Below are 21,198 nucleotides of genomic sequence, written 5' to 3' on the forward strand. Positions count from 1 at the left end.
GATGTTAGGAAGAAATTCTTTGCTGTAAGGGTAGTGAGTTGCCCAGAGAAGCTGTGGATGGCCCACTGCTGGAAGTGTTCAAGGCCAGGCTGGGTGGGACTTTGAGCAGTCTGACGGTAGGTGTCCCTGCACACAGCAGAGAGGTTGGAACTAGATGATTTTTAAGGTCCCTTCCAACCTAAATCATTCTATGATTCTATTATGCTGAATTAATTTCCTCAGCATCCTGAGAAAGCACAATATGGCAAAATAAGGAGGGGTCTTCCAGCCTGTGCTGAAAATTGGGAAGCAAAATACTTCTCAGGCCCAGTAGCAGCTCCGGTCATGTCTGGAGTATCCTTTGAGAGAAAGGAGATTATGCTGTACTGAAGAGAATGCTGCAAGATACTAGGTGCAAAAACAGTGGATCATCTGACATCACATGTTGTAAAGTTCCCTGTCCTCCTCCTCCTGTCACTTGCTGATCCCTCTGGAGCCTTACTCTTTTTCTGTGCACTCAAATATCATACCTGGAAGGTTTCCTCACTGGAGCCCACATGGAAAATGTCCAGTGTGAGTGAGGGATACCTGCAAGCATTGTTTTCCCAAGGAGATGTAACCCAGCCAGTCAAGCCTCAAAAAAAGGCATTAATAATTACTGAGAAAAGGTAGTCAAAGTATTTGAGAGACGGACAGATTCAAACTTTTGCCAGGCTTTTTTCCCAGAGGGACACTGTCCTGATAAGTCAAAATTGTTCAACTGTTTCCTAAAGAAAGAAGGAAATGCAAGCTGATCTGCAGCGATGTTTATCACAGTCTGTGCTTTTAAACCCTGAAGTCATATATGTATCCTCCTACAGCTATATGTATATATATATATATATATATATAGGAATAACATTAGGACAAGGGAGAATGGCTTTAAACTAAGACGGGGGAGATTTAGGTTAGATACTAGGAGGAAGTATTTCATGCAGAGGGTGGTGATGCACTGGAACAGGTTGCCCAAGGAGGTTGTGGATGCCCCATCCCTGGAGGCATTCAAGGCCAGGCTGGATGTGGCTCTGGGCAGCCTGGTCTGCTGGTTGGTGACCCTGCACATAGCAGGGGGATTGAAACTAGATGATCTTTGAGGTCCTTTTCAACCCAGGCCATTCTATGATTCTATAAACAAGAATTTCAGTGCAGAGAGACATGTATGTGGGTGACTACAGGGAAAGAAGATGTGTCCAAGCAGACACAATAGTTTGGTGAGACAAGGAAAGGGGGACATGAGCTCAAAGAATAAACATATGTGGTAAGGAAGAATGAAAGTAAAAACAACAATGGAATTCCAGCCCATCCTCCGTTATGTTCAAGAAATAGTTTCAGTTTATGAAAATATAATTAGCACTGGGTGTCTTAACTTTAAATCCCAGTCTAGCTGAAGTGTTTTGTTTGCTGCCTTTATCTCTCACTTTTGTACAGTAATATAAAATTTAATAAATAAACAAAGTAAGCACAGTCTTGCAACAGTTCTAAAATATTTCTATTGTGAATGTTTCTCTAAATTTGAAGCTTTCCTATAGGAAGAAATATTTCAGTAAGTAACAAGACTTTATATTTTCATCTAACAGGTTACTTATGTCAAGGAAAACTAACTTATCCACATTCATTCCACAAACAGAGGTTGATTGATTCCTAATGGTCCCCTAGCATCAGATCAACTGTCAAGAGGTTTGTTAAAGTTCTCCTGAAGATGACTGGTAGGCAGTTTATATCTGAGTATTTAACTCAAGTTTTCAGAAGCATTTCAGGAGTGAGTAATTATAGTAGTTTAGTACCTATATATTTGTTCAATATTGAAAAGTACGTGCCTCTAAATTTTGAGATAAAACAATTATACTGGTACCTTCTGGCAAGATTCTGGAAATTCAGGACAGCTGAAAGATATTTGAAGACAAAAGAATCTTACCTTGGAGCAACATGTTCTTTCAGCTGCAGAATGCTGGCTGCATTTATCAGGAGGTATTGAGCTTCATTCACAAGAGAGAGCGAGATGCTTGTAGCACATGTCAGACCTACCAAAAATCAATCCTATATTATACAATGATGGATAATCAGGAAGACTATAATAGCAGTCTCATTTTTCCTTTGACCTCTTATTCTTTCTCATTAAAATATTTCCCACCGGGCTCCAGACAGTAAGGAAAGATTCCAGGAATCCTCTCTAAACTGCAAATTGTAATGATACAGTGCATTTAGAAACTGACGTACAGCCGAGATTTTACCAGTTTTAAAATCATTTACAACAGCAATATCTATGGATTTTCAGTGCTCTTTCAATTTGATTGCTTTTATTTAAAAAAAAAAAAGTATAAAAAGCATTTTTTATAGATTTTTCATCACCATTTCTCAAAATGATCATTGGATTTCCAGATAAAATCATTATAGTGATGATAAAAAAGAAAGACGGAGATATTTGTACATTTTCATCAGATGAAAGCAAGAGAAGGGCAGCAAAAGCAGAGTACAGGTATAAATGTACCCGTAGAAGCTTGCTAGATCAATATCTCATGACTCTTTCCCCTTTTATCAAGGAAATTTTATACTCAGTGTGAAGTCAATGACTCCATATTTACTAAGTGAGGACCACATTTTTTTTTTAAGATTGACAACAAACCTTTTGTATTTTTGTGTTGCGTGTCATTTTTCTTGTCTGGACTTTGTCTTATCAAGCGACACGGACGGCCAAGAAATGTAGAGAACCAGCCAGCAGTTCTTTCTCCACAGTCATATGTTTTCACCCTATCATGAGAATGGAGGGACTTTACAAAATTTGATCACCAAAACATTAACTTGCAAAACTGAAGACAAATAACAAAGATGCTTATTCTGCATAATTTTATTTCCCAATTTCCTCAGCTTTACTCTGTTAGTCTTAATATTCATGAGATCTAATTTAGTATCAGACCAGCAATTTTTGCAGAATAAACTATTATGTAATTGCAGTGCTCAAGACAATGACTCTGAGGTACAGTGACTGGTAGTCCATAATAAAGCATTACAGTAAATTATGAAAAAGTTACTCACTGGTATGTGCTTTTTACTCCACTAGTAGAACCCATGTAGCAGTTTTTCTCAACCTAAAGATGGTTCCTATTACTAATAATCTGACTAGTGAGTTACACAAGATTTGCCTTCTTTACCTGGATCTAAACTCTACTAGAAGGGTTTTTAGATCACTACTCATTTCAGAAAGTACAGAGATCAGACCTATTTGCAATTAGCATCCTCGGCCCAGAGTCATCTTAATTTCAATCGTCTAAAAGCGGTGCACCTAGTTTTAGCTAGTTGTCTGGGTTTCTCTCACAGAAAATAGAGATAAGTACTTTGCATCTATATCAGATCTCAGGATGGGATGACTCTTACTCCAGGTGTGTTTTTTTAACTACATTTTGACTGATGTCTAACTGTCAAGTGGCATGAATAGGTGAAAGGAATGTAGATTCTCATGACCATCTAGGCAAGATTCTTGTAATAAAGAAAGTGAAGTAGCAATGGTCCTGTGCTCACCTTGCTTTCCTACCCAGACAAAAAAAGCTGAATGGTGACTCTCTTCTTTGTGAAACAGGAAAACAGTTCCACATGGTAAAAGATGCTAAGCCCTAAGACTGAGAGAGGAATTGGCTTGGCTTTATGAAATGTTCTGTGTGTTCAATCAAGTTAGACAGGTAGAAAGCCAGGGAAAGTGATATCAAGAGATTTTATAATCCTGCAGGGATCAGATACGCCTTCAGCTGCTGATCTGAATTTTTACTGAGATGCAGCTGAGCATCTGTCTCCCCAGTCTGAGACTGGACAGATGCCCACCTGCTGCTTTTAGTCAATGATGTCCTAAAGCTGAAATGAAAAAATGGTGCCGTGGCACTGTGGCTAGAACTGGGGACAAAAGGTGAATCTCCACATGATATTCATAACCTGAAGTAAGAAGTTCTTGTGTCCTCACTGCTCACTGTGTTAGGGAGAAGGCAGCTAATGAGAAGATACGAATCTTTCATGATCACAGTACAGGTGAAACAAATTCCCCAAATAGTTTTTCCCACCCAAACAGAGGTGCTAGGGGTATTTCAATTTTCTGCTGAGCCAACTGCTTAGCTGCCTGCTGGAACTTAATACTGCATAAATCAGGATGAAAATTTGGCCCTCTTTTTATTTGCTTTCTCTTTTGAGTTCACAATAGCTGAGGTAGAGACGCACAGCATTCTGAATATTTCATCAAATGTCACCATGTGGTTTTTGTATTTCAAGACTCCAAGGTTTTCAAACTGCTTTCACTTATTGCCAGACCATTTTCTGAGCAAGAACCATTGTCTCTTCAAGGTCCTTTTCAAAGTTCTTCTGTTGTAGTTCAAGTCCATTCATTTTCTGTTTGTGTTTATTTTTGTCAAGTATTACTTTACATCTGTCAATATTAAATTTCATTTGCAACATGTCAGACAATTTATAAAGCAGGGCCTTGTCCTCAGTTTTACTTGCTGTCTGCCTTGAGCTCCCAACTCATTGCACTATTATGTCATTCAGCTTCAGTGTCTTACAGCTGGTCCCTCTGGCTTGGTAATTTATAGAACAAGAAACAAGGACAGATGAAGCCTGAATATTGATCGCAAGGGATAGAATACTTATATTCACCTATAACAGCTTCAGTTCACCTTGTTTTTAACTATACCTTTGTCTTCTTCTATCATAAATATCCTTTCCTTGACGTTTTTGATACTGTGTCTGTGTTCCTGCCTATTTCAGCAAAGCACTAACCCTGAGCACTTAGAGTTTTCTGCAGCACCCATAAACTTAACACTGGCTTCTATGAGTACTTTCATCTGCTCTCTGTTAGATGTTGTACTAAAAAGCCCTGTCACTCCAATGTGTGCAAAGCACTGTTTTGCTCCTATTTCTCAATTCCGGGCCCTGGAGGCTCCCTTGTTGAAACACGGGAACCTGGCATCAGTATTGTTGGATCTCTGAGAGTCTGGGGAGCCTCATGAATTTTCTCCACTCATTTAGCTTTATTTCCTGCCTTGTTTATTTGCCCATCGCAGTCTTTGTCTTGCATCTCCCTTTCCCCACCACTTCATCCTTTTCTTCCTCCTCAGAACTCTAAGCTGTCTCCCACAAAAACTTCCTGCTTCATGCATTAAAACAGCACAGTCACTGACATGAAAGACATACTGTAATAAATGGCATGACAACAAAATATATAGACACAGAGAAAAAGACAACCTAGGCTATTTTACAGCAGCACCTGTAATAGATGGGCTAACCATGGGGAGGCTAGGGATGAGTCAACACTAAGGGAAGTGGGACAGATGGTTAAAACAAATGACTCTTGGGTGAATTCCACCACCTGAGGAAAGTACACTTCTGAGGGAACAATCCTCTTTATTACCATCTGAATAGCTAGTGGAAAAGAAAGAAAAGATCATTTCCTCCATGGCTCTATTGGGAAAATGACCAGAACTTCTGATGGTTTGTTTACGTTACCCTGGTAAAAGCCAATACAAAAACCTGCATGCATTGGTTAAAAGACTAAAAAAATCTGTAAATTACTCTTTCAGTTGGGGTTACCAAAAGACATGGTGGAAACAAATGTAGTAATAAATGCAAATATACTTTAGGAAGGCATTTGGAACACTGCCACTCACTCAGAAAAACTTTTGAGACTGGAATGTACTTAGAAAATATGATGGATAAATGCTTACTTCATTGATAGGAAATTAATTTATTCATAATGTTATATTTCACTGAAGTGCTATGTCTTTTGATTTAGAGTTGATCATATTTCACATACTCACCTGCAATCCTCCTAGGCTTGTTAAAGGGACACTAATCAACATGGATGGTCAAAACAAAATTAAAAAGGCTTGTACATATAAGGAAAGCTGTTTATAACTTCAGAGCATTCTAGCAAACTTGTATCAGTGAGAAATGGGCAAAGTTGCCAGCATCATTACTGTCAAATGAATGAGCTGAATTTCTAGAGTCCTGCTGAGGTTTCTGTTTGACATTTGGAAGCAAGTGGTGACATCCTTTCCTTTTCTCATCCTTGGAAAATGTAAAACAAAGATCTCTCTTACTCAAGTTAGTGCCATGTCATCAGTATCTTGTAACCTTCCCATTTAACGCCTTCTTCATTAATGTTATTACTTACTGTTTTCCACCAGACATGCTGTTCATGTCAAATTACTTATCTCAAACTGTCTTCTCCTGGCCTCTTACCTCACTAACATTTCTTGCTTTCTATCTTCCCTCACTTTTATTAAAGGACTTTGCCCCTTAGTATCTATCTGATAATGTTCTTAGTTTTGCTGCAATGATTTTTGGCTTGGTTTCCTCTCTGCTCTCACTCACCTGTGTGAACAGACTTTACTCTCATAGATCACAGCCTCTTTTCCAGTGTTTTCTTCTAGTGATACAGATATTGGATCCATGCCTAGATAGGTAGAGAGAAAACCAAATTAAAAAACATTTATGCAGAATCATGCAATAATAAATAAAATGCCATGTTTGCACCTGTTCACAATCACAGCAGCCTCCCACATTCTGTCTGACAAAAATCCTCTCTTCCTTTTTGCTAGAATTATGTTCTCTGCCTGCAGGTGGCTCCAAATGATAATGCAAAGAGCAAAGGCTGCAGATGACCTTGGTACCCAAGTCACACTGAGGAATACACTGCTTCAGCTTTCAATAACTTCATTTTTTGTGAATCTCAGGCAATATAACTGGCACAGAATTACTGCCTCAATCATGGCTTCTGCTGAAAGCATGGGTTTATCACTGTTTTGCTCTCTCTAGCAGATCAGGAGATGAGGTTAATCACTGCTGTGTTTTCTTTTGGAGCAGTAGGATGGAGTGAACAGTAAGATGGGGGCATGGAAAAGAAAACATAAGCATAGACTGTACATGGAAAGAAATACACTGTGACATTAAATTACAATAACTGGAGTAACAATAAAATGTGTAGATACCACAAATAGGCAACTATTCACATGTATCCATTTCTGAGCTTAAGCAAGATGACTCCCTGTAATGACATACGTTAAAAGTTTTTTCCATAGTTTTTGTATCAGGAATAGAAGGAGTGAAAGGGATGGAATAGGTATTGTAGTGTACTGGAAAGAAAAAATGAAGCTGTACAGCTTTGCTATCTGTTAATTGAAAGCAGTAATCCTATATGATGAACAAAGTGTGCCTATGTGGCTGCAATGAATCCAACTATTTTCTATTATACTGCAACACAAACCAACAAAGAATCTGATCTCCAGTACTCCAGTTTTATACCAGCACATCTTGAATTCACTCATTACTTACTGCTTATATATTTGTCCAAGCAAATATATACAAACAAGAATTAAGCTCTATTAGCCCTTTGGCATGGTGAAATCATTTTTTTTTATTGTAAGGAGGGGGATGAAATGTAGTTCAGATTTGCTATAGCCCAGCTAACAGCTCCAGTCCCTGCAAGTTTTCAGTACAGAGAGACTCCCATTCTCTGCTTAGCTAACAACACTGGGATACTTCAGAAGCAAAGACAAAGGAGGAAAATTTAGGTTCATTTAGAAAAATAAAATATTCAAGCAATACAAGGGCTGCTCTGAAAGTAATGCCTCCTATTTTATGATGTTGGCCCATGATATCATAGGTGGATGTTGGTGGTATGGCAGTAGAGGTTGAATGTTCCCACCAGTACTCCACTACATTTTGTTGCTTTGCAACAGATGGCAGCACTGGTGCACTCCAACAAAATGGCATCTGACATGGAACTGTGTATGAAGCAAAGGTGTGTCACTGAGTTCCTCCATATGCAAAATATGGCACCCACTGACGTTTCCTGACACTTGTTGAATGTTGATGGAGGCCAGACAATGGATGTGAGCACAGTGAGGTGCTACATTTCAGCAGTGACAACAGCGACATGAAAGACAAGCCACATTCTGGATAGCAATGCAACTTTTTACAAGTGTGTCATGCAGGCTCTTGTTCATCACCAGCAAAAATGCACAACTAATGGTGGTGACTATGTTGAAAAAACAGTGTTTTGTAGCTGAGAATTTGCTTGTGCAAATAGTGTTATCATGCTCTTTGTACCTGTTGCAGTTCCCATGGAACTGAACAGGAGGCATTACTTTTGGAACAACCTACGTACATGCACTGAAGTTGCCTGCAACAACCTAAAAAAGAAGACATTATTATCATCTTACAGACCAGGACAAATGTTCTTGTACTTTGAAAGAATTAAACATAAGCATCATTCCTTCTGGAAAAGTTTGATTCATACAATTATAGAATCATAGAATAGCTTGGTTTAAAAGGGACCTTATAGATCATCTAGCTCCAAGCCACCTGAAAGGACGCTGTGTGTGTCCTTATCTGTTACTATCTTTTAAAATAAAATTCTAAACAAGGCATACTCACAACTTTTCTTAAAATAGAGTCTCAGGGCTTTAAAAAGCCTTGCTTTTATAAACAAGTGAATCACATTTTTATTGAACAATACACATTTTACAGTGAGTTTTAGGTCAGTTAAACATTGTTAATTACAATTTTATTCTATCTTGAGGCAAAAAAAAAAAAAAAAAAGCAGAATATTGCCAGTTACTAAATTGTAAAAGCTGTCATTCTCCATGGTCATTTGCTTGATAATAAGATCCACAGATGTGCTCACAGTATTAATATATAAAAAATATTCTAGTCTTTATAGCTCCTATTTTCAGTCAATGAGAAAAATTAGAGGTCTGTTATTTCAATAGACTGAAATACAAACTATTCGTGTACATTCTTTCAGCAGTGTATTTGTATAATTCCTATTATTTTTATTGGCAGCAACACATGACCATTTGAAGGCAAAATAAACTCCATAAAGTGTAATTAGTTGTTCAGTTTTGCAAGCATCTTTCTACTCCAGTGTTTTAAAAGGCCTTCACAGCACTTAAAATTTCTCCCTCCATGTGGTGGCAAACTGTCACAACTTGCCAGAGTAATGCTGATTGTTAGCTAATATGTAAAGAGAGAAATTAGCCTTTTACAGGAACGTATTCTCAAGCAAATTCTATGTGTCAGGAACCAGCTCAGTGCTGTTTGTGCCCCTATGTGTTTGGTGGAGCAGAAGAAAAAGACTCTCCTTGATTCTCGGTCTAGCAGTACAACTTCTGGAAATAAAGACACCTGTCCTGAGCTGCTGGGAGCTCCATCATTAATTGTTTCAGTGGAAGCAACCCTACATCAATATATAAAAAGTTATCTTTCTATTTGGGAGCTGATTTAAACTAACATCAGTTTTCTCAAACTGTGTCTTGTGAGAGTGACCCTTCACGTCAAAAAGAACAGGAAATCCCTGCTAACAACCACACAGACTACCAACATAACTGTCAAAACCCAGAGATGCAGTTTCTCAAAATTAAAAACTCCCTCCCTCTACCACAGTAAGGAACAGCCATGACAACAGCAGCACAAGAAGTGACAGCAGGATCCACCACTGGATTGGTCAGACAGTTGATCTGCCTGTCCATCCAGGGCTGGCTGTTAGACAGCTCACACACGGGGGTTAAAGAAAGAACCTGAAGCAGTCTCAGCACAGGAAGGATTTGGCAAAAGGTATTAAAGTAGTTACTGTCACACTGAATCACACTGACAAATTTATTTTGTTGGATAGCGAGGGTAGGGAATACTAAACCATACTGAAATAAAGTAGCTATAAACAATTTTTTCCAATAATGAAATGCTCCAGAGGGAAAGGAATGCGTGTGCCTGGAGGGGGGCAAAGAGCCCCCTGAGAGCCGGATTGGAATCCCTAAATAAAAACAAGACTGTGTTTGGGATCTAGAACACACAAAAAGCATTCAAAAAAATAGCAGAAATACCCTAATGTACATTTGACAAACCTGACAAAAGAAATTAGCTGGACTGACAATCGGAGTGGACAACAAATGTACTGTACAAACAGAAAAGAGGCTGTAGTTACAGAACCACCCATATGGAGTTCCAATAAGGGTTAAAAATCTGAATATAAGTTCCCTTGTTTTTCTCTAGCTGTGCAAAATGAGAGCACATATAATAATAACAGTTAAGACATACAGGATGAGTAAATGTAAGACACAAGGGAAATGATAAACACCATTCAGCCACATGCAAACTTGGCATTAATAATGACTTCAGTGGAATACAAACCTGTTCGACTGTTGAGTGCTAATAGCACTGTTAGGAAAATAATTTGTATCCCCAAGTAGCAAGGAGCTTTCCATAAAGCTTTCCATAATGTTTTCTCTTTTTTTTTTTCCTTCAGCAGATAATAAAGAGGGTTTTGATGAGTCAAAAGAAGCCCAAACATGCCTGCTAGTGCGAGCATTTAACTGAGCTTAGTACTATCTGGTTCTTATCTTAATTCATATTAATTCCCACTGAAGACTCTACCCCTCTAGTCCCATAGCTGCTGGAAGAAAGAGGAGAGCAAAACATGGGAAGGGCTTTGGCCAAGATGTTTGATGTTAGACTCCTGTTCCTTTACCTTCACAGCGGTAACAGTCCCTTCAGGCTGGTGAACTCTCCTTCATGATGTGGAGGGACAGATTAGTCAATGGATTTCCACATTTATCAAATCACGTTTCCTTCCTGAAGCATTCACTTTACGACTGCACATATGGATTTGCTATCTGCTCTCTGCCTATCCCAACGATAAGCTAGGAAACTACCCAGGGCTATTCCAGCCTCAGCTTTCTTTACCTGCAGCTGATAGCAGAAGATGTCTGTTCAGCTGGTATGCATACACAGCAATCAGTATTTCTGTGCATGCACACAGGTGTCTCTGCATGCAAGTTTAACATCAGTAACAAAGGAGCAAAAAGGATATTGTTCACTTACCTTCCGCCTGAATGACCATAATCTTTTGCTTCAGATTAATTGAGGGATTTATAAGACACAACTTTGGCTCCTGCTTCTGAGTTATGCACACTCCATTCTGATTTACAACCATCCAGTTACGGTCATACAGCAAACCTTGGTTTCCTACCGGCCATTCTGTAACCTGGAAAAGCATCAGGAGAGGATGGAAAGGTTTAGAAAATATTAGTTGTATTAACACATTCGTGCTGAAAAGTTAGGGAAAAGAAACCAATAATGAAGTTCCTTGAAATCAGAAAAACTTTTGCAAGCTGACATCAGCCTTTATAACAGGAACTCTGAATCAAAGATCAAGTTCTGACTGCAAGAAGCTGACAGAAGAGAATGGAGTTATTATAATTTGTTGCATATTATCACACCCTTTGATTTAACAGAGCTGTGGGAATGGAGTAAATAATCAATGAAATGCTCTGAAAACTGTTTTTAATTTTATACTCAGGTATTTTTAGAATCTCTTCCCCTTAACAACTTTAATTCACAAAGAATGGAGGTTTTGTGTGAGTTGTATGAACTAAGGAAAAAAAGAAGCAGAAAGCAAAGAAAACATGAAATTTAGAACTCTGAATAAACTTCCACATTTTTTTTTGAATTTTTATTTCTGAGAAAATATTCACTGCTGAAGTTTCTGTTTCAGCTAGGAGCACAATAGTTTTCCAAATCCTCCTGCAACAAAACATGATCTTCTCTGTGAGCTGTTCTTCCACTGCTTCTATAATGCTCTTTTCTTCCAATAGCCTACACAGGCATATTGTCCTTGCTTTCATGTACATTTTTCTGGTGAAAAGAACATCTGTTACTGATGCTACACAGATGGTAATCTCAAAATGAAAAAAAAAGAGAGCAATTTTAGTAATGTCTTTGGGCGATATTAATAACTGCTTTCTCCTTCAGAATGCTAAAATATTAATACCATTATTTTAACATAAAGCTGGGCATTTAAACATATTGTTTCCACTGACATATGCTTTCTAGTCACAGTTGAATAAGGAGAAAAGTTAACTACAGATGAACTGTGTTGAATTCTTGTAGAGAAGCTTAGCACTTTCCACATGAAACCAGCTTTAGCAAAAAATGCTGAGAGATTCAGATGCATGGCTCAAAGCACTGGTTATATTAATTAAAAGTCGCAATTTTGTTTAGCATGTGCTCTTTCCAAAACACAAAAGAAGCCACAGCACCCCAGTCTTTCAAACCTTTCCAGGTTTTGGAAAGTTCTCAGCAACAGACTGCCACCAAGAGCATGACTAGAGAGAGCTGAGGGCAGGCACTCAAATATGTGCTGAAACAGGAAACTGAGAGCACTGAAGCTGAACTAGCCTCCCACTATCAACTATATGAGTTATCAACTGCATGAAATACAGAACATACATGAAAAAATTAAAGAAATGTATTTTATCAACATAATTTATAACACTCTTTGGCAGTTTTTGAAGTGAGTCTGGATAAAAACTCAGTCAAAAATGAAATCTTTAGGTCTGACATGCCATCTGAAACAGCATTGTCCCAGCAACTATTTTTCACTCAGAGGATGGTGACGCACTGAAACAGGTTGCCCAAGGAGGTTGTGGATGCCCCATCCCTGGAGGCATTCAAGGCCAGGCTGGACGTGGCTCTGGGCAGCCTGGTCTGCTGGTTGGTGACCCTGCACATAGCAGGGGGATTGAAATTCGATGATCATTGTGGTCCTTTTCAACCCAGGCCATTCTATGATTCTATGAACCATATCAGCACCTAAAAGATCTGAACCTTTGCCTTGTTTTTTTTTTTTTTTAGGAGAAGAATCACAGCTCAAACACTGCAATATCAGCTGATGTTCAGCTTTTTATCCTTGCTAGAAATTATCCTTTGGAGATGCCTGTATTGTTTGGTTATCCTGTAATTAGATTACAAAATATATTTTGAACAGCTGGTGATCATCTGAGAACTGCAAGAATTTCCTGCTAACAAATCTCCTTTCCAAAACAGAAGATCGCTTATCAGTAGCACATCCTGCCATGGATATACACAGATCATGAAGGGATTTGCAAGACGTAATGGAGTTAATAAACCAAAAGAGCAGAAATTTATACGAAGAGCCCAAAAATGTGATTCCTAGCACCCAGTTGTAACATTCAATTGTTTTGCTTCAACTTTGGGCCAGCTCCAGGCTCCACTCTGAGATGCAGCACACGACTGAAGGTCTTGAGCCTGTTTTTCCTCTGGTTGTCTGCTATTGTAATAAGAATGATACGCAAATGTCCCCAGCAGTAAGTCCCATGCCTCTCATGAATGTCCTGAGCAAACTGTCAAGTGCCTTACTTTCTCTCCACAGTTCAACTTAGTGTATTGCATGTCTGCTCCAATAATTAAAGTTGCAACAAGAAAATAACTGTGTACTCTGCCATGAACAGTGACATCGTGCTTTTATTGATTACTGCACGTGTACAACTTAATTCCCAGCATGGCAGGTGAGCTAATCATACAGCATTCAAATATACCTGTAAGCTCAATGCACAGAGCACAACCAGTACATTGCATTCTCCTATCTTCTTTAGCAATTTTTCTTTTTGTAATATTTTCATTCCAAGAACATGTTATTGGTTTGTTCAGAATTTTCTGTAAAGCATTTTGGGCTGCATTTTTCCATAGTTCACTGTAATGTCATTACGAAAGCTAACACAATTTTCAGGCACATTAAACCAAGCACTGAACAGCTTTTAAATTATGAAAGTTTAACAGTGCTAGTGGTCTTACATATAATTTATCTACTGATCACTAAGAACTTGCATTGTATTTCTGATTAAAAGCTAATTTGTTTTCTGTGTTGAGATGCAATTTTTATCTTCTGAAATCTACTGCAAGAATAATAAAGTTATTAATGTTTAAAGTCCTAACCTTTTTACTGGGCACATAGCACTATGTAATTATGCAAAATTCATTGACATGAGAGATGTTCATGTTTAAAAATGCATGTTTAAAATATGTTTTTATGTTGGAAAAAGAAGAAAAATGTGGTCAGGGACAGAGGGTACTCTTCTTTTCTACTTCTCTCCATTTAATAAAATAATTGTAGGAAAGTGAATACGCATTTAAGACATTCAAATAGAATATTCTGCCCTCTAGTTCCTAAGCCATATGTACAAAATCTATGGAACACAACTGAACAGAGACAGTCCTGTGGCCAGGAAAAGTTCATGAAACATGCATACAGTAGGAGCTAACCAGTCTGCAGTAGGCTGAATACCTTAATGCAAGGTTTTATCCTGCCAGATGCCAAAGCACTCTGACTCTCATTTTCACTGGAGGCCAAGCACCTCCTACACTAAAACAAAGTTTTATCTCATAGTTTAGGTAAAGAGGAGATGATGTAACTTAAAAGAGGAGATTAAACAGGTGTGAATTCACACTCACATCCTTGAATTTGTCCTTCCATTACTAATTAAGTCAACTGCAAATAACAAGTTGAGGAGCAGACTTGACTGGTAGATGCATGAGGTCTTGCACACATAGGTGGAATCTTCCACTATACATTTCATTTTAGGCAAACACATCTGATCGTATACTTTCCAATAAAGCCCATTTACAAGGCATGCTGAAGATCTGACCTTCACATCAGCTGGAAGACTGCAACTTGAACTTATGAATCTAAGATTCCGATCTCAAGCATCCAAGTACAAGGTGAGTGATTTTATTGCAGCCTAATACCTAAACCACTTTTTCACATCAGCTGGTTTGGAGCTACTATGTAACTGACAAATATACACATCAAATTTTAACAGGAAATATTTTTCTAACTTTCCAACAACTGCAAAACATTTAAAACTATTTTAAATGTAAACCATGAAATTGAATTTCAATTATTGGCTTATATCTGAAGACCATGGGAACTACAAGCTACATGATTATTACTTCAGAAGTTTATGGATTTAGTAAAGCGAAGGAACAATAAAGTGTGAAGTCTGCATGACAAAGAGAGTGGCAAAGGAATAATCTTCTACTGGAGTCAGCCTTTTCACGATAAAGCCTAGAGATCTTAGTATAATCACTATTTTAGAAGGCAAAATGATTTTCAGGACTTGGGGCCATTTAATTGTGGTATGGTTTCTCTAGCATGCTTGGCTTATAATTCCAGTGTGTGTGGTATTGGTTATTTTCCCCTTGATGTAGGCTGAAGTTGTAGTAATGGTGTGCACAGTATTGTGGAGGATGATGCACTCTGCATTTGGTGGTCTGGGTTCTGGCAGCACTGGCTATCTACTTTACTCTTCAGCATTGGAAAGAAACTAAGTCACTGTCTGGGTAAGAATGGGATCAACAGCCTTTGAATTGCTCATTACAAGTGGTGGGCTGTGAGCTGCCGTATTTACCTCTTTTACATGCAGAAAATCAGGTTGGCACATCTTTCAATCTGTCTATAAATATAAGACAGATCTAGAAGTGCCACTCTGACTTTTGGTAACAAAAATATGAAGAACACCTGGTAGACAGGAAGATGATCACATAAGCAAACACATTTTCCTTTCCAGCTTATTTCAATATTGAAAATCATATAATGTTCCAAGATACTTTTGACTTCACTTCCTGGCCTGTTCTCCTCATGCGCTGAAATCCATTTTTAATCAAATCTATTAATTCAACTTCTATTGTTATCTTCTATGGACTAAATGGAAATGTACAGAACATGTTCTTTGAGAAGACAATGAGGAGAGCTGCATGCTGCTTACAATGAAGTTCCAGTCCCTTTCAATATCATATACTAAAGCAAGCATACATTTTATTGGGTATTACCCTTTTGGCAGTACAGGTTCTGATAGTGCTTAGCTATTGGACTCTAACACAGCTGATGCTTCATTACCAAAAAATATCAAATCAGAGACTTCAAAAATATTTCGAGGCATGAAAACCTAAACCTCATACAGTTCCAAATTTTAAATTTGCACTTTTAAACTATTTAAACTGCCTAATGTTAGTTGCTGCATATCCAATCCAAGTAGCTGTTGATGCCTCTTGTAGTCAATGGAAAGAGACCGAAATATCTAGGGACAATTCATTTTTCATACTGTAGGTGCCTATTTTATGATAAGATGACTTAGCAGGTATCCATCTCTTCCTGCATACAAAATAATATCTAACTTTAGAGGGATAAGGTCAGGTGAGATGAACTCTGCTTTCATGTTGGGCCCATTAACACACACCTGGCACAAGAATTATGCATGGGGATTTTCCTCCTCCATTAAAACTGCAATTCTGGCTCAGGGACTACCAGCTCTTTATTAATTTATTACCTAGAGAAGTTTCCCTTTACAGAGCTTGAAGAGAGGAAAACTGGCTCAGTTTGGGAAAACAAAGGCTGTCTTTCACACGGAGGCATGGTTTACCTGCTTCTGGGCACAATTACTTCAAAGCCTTCCTGGCTCTGAGAGTTGTGGTATGTATCCTGTAACACCAGCCTGCATGTTAAAAATAGAATTTGACCCCAAAGGGACCCAAATACTGCTAAGACACATTTCAGCAGTTTCTGTAGTGGGCTTCTACAATATAGCTGTACTAACTGCAACATTTAAACAAAGATTAAAACATTCACACATGATTACTTTGATTTTTAAATGGTTTGATGTAGTGGAAGGTTAATAAACGGTGGAGAATTATTTGTTCAGGTCTCATTTAATGCTCAAGACTGTGCCTCTGAATTAAAAACATCATAGCAAACCAAGTTTAGAAATGCAGATGTTTTGTTAATCCTTCAACAGACATTGCTTCAATTCCTCCCTTTTTTATTTTTTTTTGCATTAAGGAAAAAAAGAAAAAGAAAAAAGATGAAAACAGCTAAGAATCCATATTTTAAATGCAGGTGATTTGTCACTGGATTTGACCCCAATTTTCATTCATATGTGAGACAGCGACCTACACCAGCAAGTTTTCACAGGGAAAGTTATACCATTATTGACATTCATTAAATCAGTTCCCAGTATGGTACTAAGCAGAGTCACATTCTAGGTCATGTGTGGGCCATACACCTATTTCATCATGCATTATTTTAAAAAAAAAGTCACAGCTAAGGTGATGATATTATTAACTTGGCAAAAAAGCAATTAAAATCTTCAAAGAGTGAACTTTCAAATAGTGCAGCAACACTTAAATGTCATATTTCTGTTCCAAATGTATTTTTAATGATAACATTTCTTTGTAATGTAAATCAACCTCCTCTCAATTATAACATGTTAATCAAGTTATTTCTAAATTGCTGCCTACCCATCAATGCCTACAAATCCATCACATGTCATCCAGTGAAAGCATACTAATTATTTGATTATATTTTAGTCAAATTTTGCAAAGCCAACTTTTTTTTTTTTTTTTCCCCCCAAACTGCATATTATGCGCTGATTTTTCTGTGATGGGCGATAGAAGACAAAGACACATTTGCATCTTGTAACTTCAGTCTAATTGAAAATCCTTTAGAGTGCCTTAGCAGGCAGGGCTCAATCCTAGAGATTGGAGAAATGGAAAAGTGAGCACCCACATACTGTTTCCTAATATCTAATGCACATGTTGTTCCTGGTTGACATGTTGGGGATAAAATAAGTGTAATTCAAAGCACATACCTCAAATGCAGAGCAGGATTTGATTGGATACAGGTAAATATTGATGACAGTAATGGGCTTGTCACCCCTTTTAATCTTTGGCACAGCAACCTCAGAAAGAGCTGCCCTTATGCTTTCCAACTCAGACTCCGGTGACTGCCAACCGACAGCCCTCTCTGTTCCAGATGGATTATTCCTGTGTTCTCTATCTGTGATGTGCGTTCTTGGAGACAATTTATTGATGCTGTTAAAGTAAGAGTGGTCATCTGGGGCAGGTTCTGTTGTCAGCTGCGTAGCAGAGGATTGAAAGGGAATCTCAGTGTCTGACTTGGAGAACCTTGTGGCTATGATGAATTTCAAAAATGCCTGCGCATCTTCAAAAGAAGACATGTAACCAAAGGATATTCTCACAGAACCAGTGGGACGTCCATCAATTAGGTCAATATCATCTCCACAGACATGACCAGCCTAGTTTAAAATAGGAAGAAAAGCAGAGCTATTATGACAGACTGCATCACCTCCCTCTTACTATACATAGTTATTCACAAGTCCGTTAATTCTAACCTGAAATACTGTTTTCGGAAATACACAGTTAACCCATGAATACAGAGAAAGGAGAAAAAAATCCCAAATGTCTAATTAGCTACTCAAGCAAGGAAAAATATTGTTTTGAAATGTTTGCCCTATTCTACCTCAAGGCAAGAGGATCTTCTCAAAAACTTATGTCAAGAAAAAGTTTGCATGTGCCAGAATAGCCTGTTAGCAAGATCAGTCTCCAGATAAATTCCAGTCTCATCTGCATAGTTCACTGAGATTTAAACTGGGATATTACATTCAGATAGCTGACCAAATCACTAGACTGCTGGTTTCTGTGGGAGTTTTGTTTATATTCACTGTCAGAACAGTTCAATTTTATATAATCAGTGGCATATTCACTGAATTGTAGAGGTTGGAAGGGGTCTCTAGAGACCATCTGGTCCAACCCCCTGCTAAAGCAGGTTCCCTAGAGAAGGTTGCACAGGAAAGCATCCAGAGGAGTTTTGAATATCTCCAGAGACTTCACAACCTTTCTGTGCAGGTTGTTCCAGTGCTGTGTCACCCAGAAAGAAAAAAAGTTTATTCTTAGGTTCATATCAAATTTCCTGTGTTCCCATTTGTGCCCCTTGCCCCACATCCTGTCGCTCAGGATCACTGAAAAGAGTCTGGCCCCATTCGCTTGATTCCCACCCTTTAGATATTCATAAGCATCGATAAGATCCCTTCTCAGGCTTTTCTTCTCCAGACTGAATATTCTCCAGTCTCTTAGCCTTTCCTTGTAAGGGAGATGCTCCAGGCCCGTAACTATCTTTGTAGTCCTCAGCTTGACACTTCTTAGAAGTTCCTTGTCTTTCTTGAACTGGGGAGCCCAGAACTGGACACAGTACTCCAGATGTGGTCTCACCAGTGCAGAATAGAAGGGGAGGATCACCTCCCTTAAGCTGCTGGTCCTGTTCTTTTTAACACACCCCAGGATACCATTAGCCTGCTGTCTACCAGGTCACCAAGATCCTTCTCTGGAGATCTCCTATCCAGCAGGTCAGCCCTTAACCTGTACTGATGCATGTGGTTATTCCTCCCCAGGTGCATGACTCCACACTTTTTCTTGTTTAACTTCATCAGGTTCGTCTCTGCCCAACTCTCCAGCCTGTCTAGGTCTCACTGAATGGCAGCACAGCCATCTGCTGTGTCAGCCACTCCTCCCAGCTTTGTATCATCAGCAAAACTGCTAAAGATGGACTCTATGCCTTCATCCAGGTCTACAACAAAGATGTTGGTCAAGACTGGGCCCAGTATCAATGCCTGGTAAATACTACTAGTTACAGGTTTCCAATTGGTCTCTACACAGCTGATCACAACCCTCTGAGCTCTGCCAGTCAACCAGGTCCCAGTCAGCCTCATTGTCTCCTCATCTATCTTCATCATGGTGATCTGCAATAAATCTGTCTTGCTGAACTGGTCAACTTGTTGCTTTCAGTACATATTGAAGAACCCTTCCCCCTAACATTAATTCCTTTGAAAAATACAAGTTTTAACTCATGGTAAAGCTGAAAAATCCCTCAAATACCTTAACAATGATGTCTGTATATCCTCCTATTTGATATGTCTTTCATAAACTGCAACTCTGCAAAACTCTCTGTTGGGGCAGAAATTTCTCTTTTAATTAAATAGGTCAGTGAATGCTGCCACTCACCTCCAGCAAGATAAGCAGGAAACTCCCTTTGATCACCCACCTAACATTAGCTCAACAGCAGACATGATATTTAGCTCTAAGTTTCACAGAAGGTTGTTTTTTTTCCCCAGAATTTCATTTATTTATGCATTTCTGTTAAATAAGAACGGATGTGTGAATAGTGAAGGCTTTTTCAAGCAAGAAATGTTACTGTTCTATGGACATAAGTCCCACTTTCTTTCTGGGAGAAAAAAAAAAAAGTCAAAAACAAAGCATATATGCAAATAATGTGAATAAAAGCTCTCTTCCTTTGCACAGTAATGTAGTCAGTAACTCATTTAGGTCTTTCGCTGATGATAACATCTCAAAATAACTGCTTGACTGTACTACCTCATCATACCACTTCTGGAAGATGAAAAATCTCTGTAAGTATGGGTTTTTTATTGGGCTTATCCTGGTGAAAATGTTCAGTAATATTTACATGATACCGACCTAAGTGATGTAACACAATCCTTTGCATTTTTGAATGAAATAAAAGCAACGTATACTACTTTGGGTCCATAAAATGTTTTTTTTTCAACACCTCATTTCAATGTACTGAACTTAAGTTCATTTTTTAGTTTAACATGGTAATTGAGTTGAAAGATCAGAGAAAGCAAATCAAACTCACCTTAATTCTAAAGCTGCAGAGACTCAAAAGCACAGCATATGACAGAACTACTTTATTCTTTAACTATCTATCTATCTATTTACTAATATTTTCTTTATGGTTTAGGGCCAGATTTTCCACTCTCCCCTTCAAATCTCCCATCCTTTGTGAAATTCAGAACTGATAGCCTGGGTCACTGAATTTATATGTTTTCCAAGGGCAGTGTATCACATAATCTCATTCAGAAACTAACCTGCAGGTTCTTTCGGATGTCCTCATTGCTTATACCCAAATGCATCTGGCAGGCTCCTGTGTTACAGAAGCAACCTGTGCGGACATGTATGTTGTGGAGGCTGGCCATCTTTTCCACCTTCCCGATTCAACAGGAAATAACACATAAAAGAAGAACAAAAGACAGACATTTAAAAGTTGTGGTAAACAATATACAATGTTTTAAGGTTACAGATCAACTGGGGGTAAATCACATCTCTAAATTATTAACAACTGACTGTAGCTGTCAGCATTCCCATAATACACTGAGGATTTTTCAGCCTTGTTATTTCAGCTGAAAGAAAACAGTGATGGAAGCAGATAATTACAGTGGCATCGAGAGAAGGGTATACAGCACACACACAAACACACATACAGTGTATCAGTTCAGACAGATCTTTCTAATACCAGCACACATGCTTACTTTTAAATCTGTGCACCTATCCTGGTAATGTGAATTACAAGTCTGCAGCTTAGTGTTATTTAGGGTTTGGTCTGAGCCATCATCTATAACTGCCCCTACAAGATGAAGAGTGAGGGGTGGGGCACCTCTTCAGTTAGCTGAAGGAAATCTTTCTCACCGGGAATCTGAAACTGTA

General features: G+C 38.4%; 1 protein-coding gene across 8 annotated transcripts in view; it reads right to left on the reverse strand.

Moving 5' to 3' along the window:
- Positions 1–21,198, reverse strand: part of MOCOS (molybdenum cofactor sulfurase) — a 273,774-nt gene that overhangs the window by 16,043 nt on the left and 236,533 nt on the right. For all 8 annotated transcript variants that reach the window (XM_085220550.1, XM_085220547.1, XM_085220546.1 and 5 more), the window contains 6 exons: positions 20,583–20,699; positions 17,493–17,939; positions 10,873–11,035; positions 6,367–6,448; positions 2,642–2,766; positions 1,934–2,039 (listed from right to left, as the gene is read on the reverse strand). In XM_085220550.1, coding sequence (XP_085076676.1) covers positions 1,934–2,039; positions 2,642–2,766; positions 6,367–6,448; positions 10,873–11,035; positions 17,493–17,939; positions 20,583–20,699 — 1,040 coding nt within the window. The remainder of the gene's footprint in view (positions 1–1,933; positions 2,040–2,641; positions 2,767–6,366; positions 6,449–10,872; positions 11,036–17,492; positions 17,940–20,582; positions 20,700–21,198) is intronic.

This window comes from Meleagris gallopavo, chromosome 3 (assembly GCF_905368555.1).
Source record: "Meleagris gallopavo chromosome 3, MGAL_WU_HG_1.1, whole genome shotgun sequence".
Lineage (NCBI taxonomy): Eukaryota > Metazoa > Chordata > Aves > Galliformes > Phasianidae > Meleagris > Meleagris gallopavo.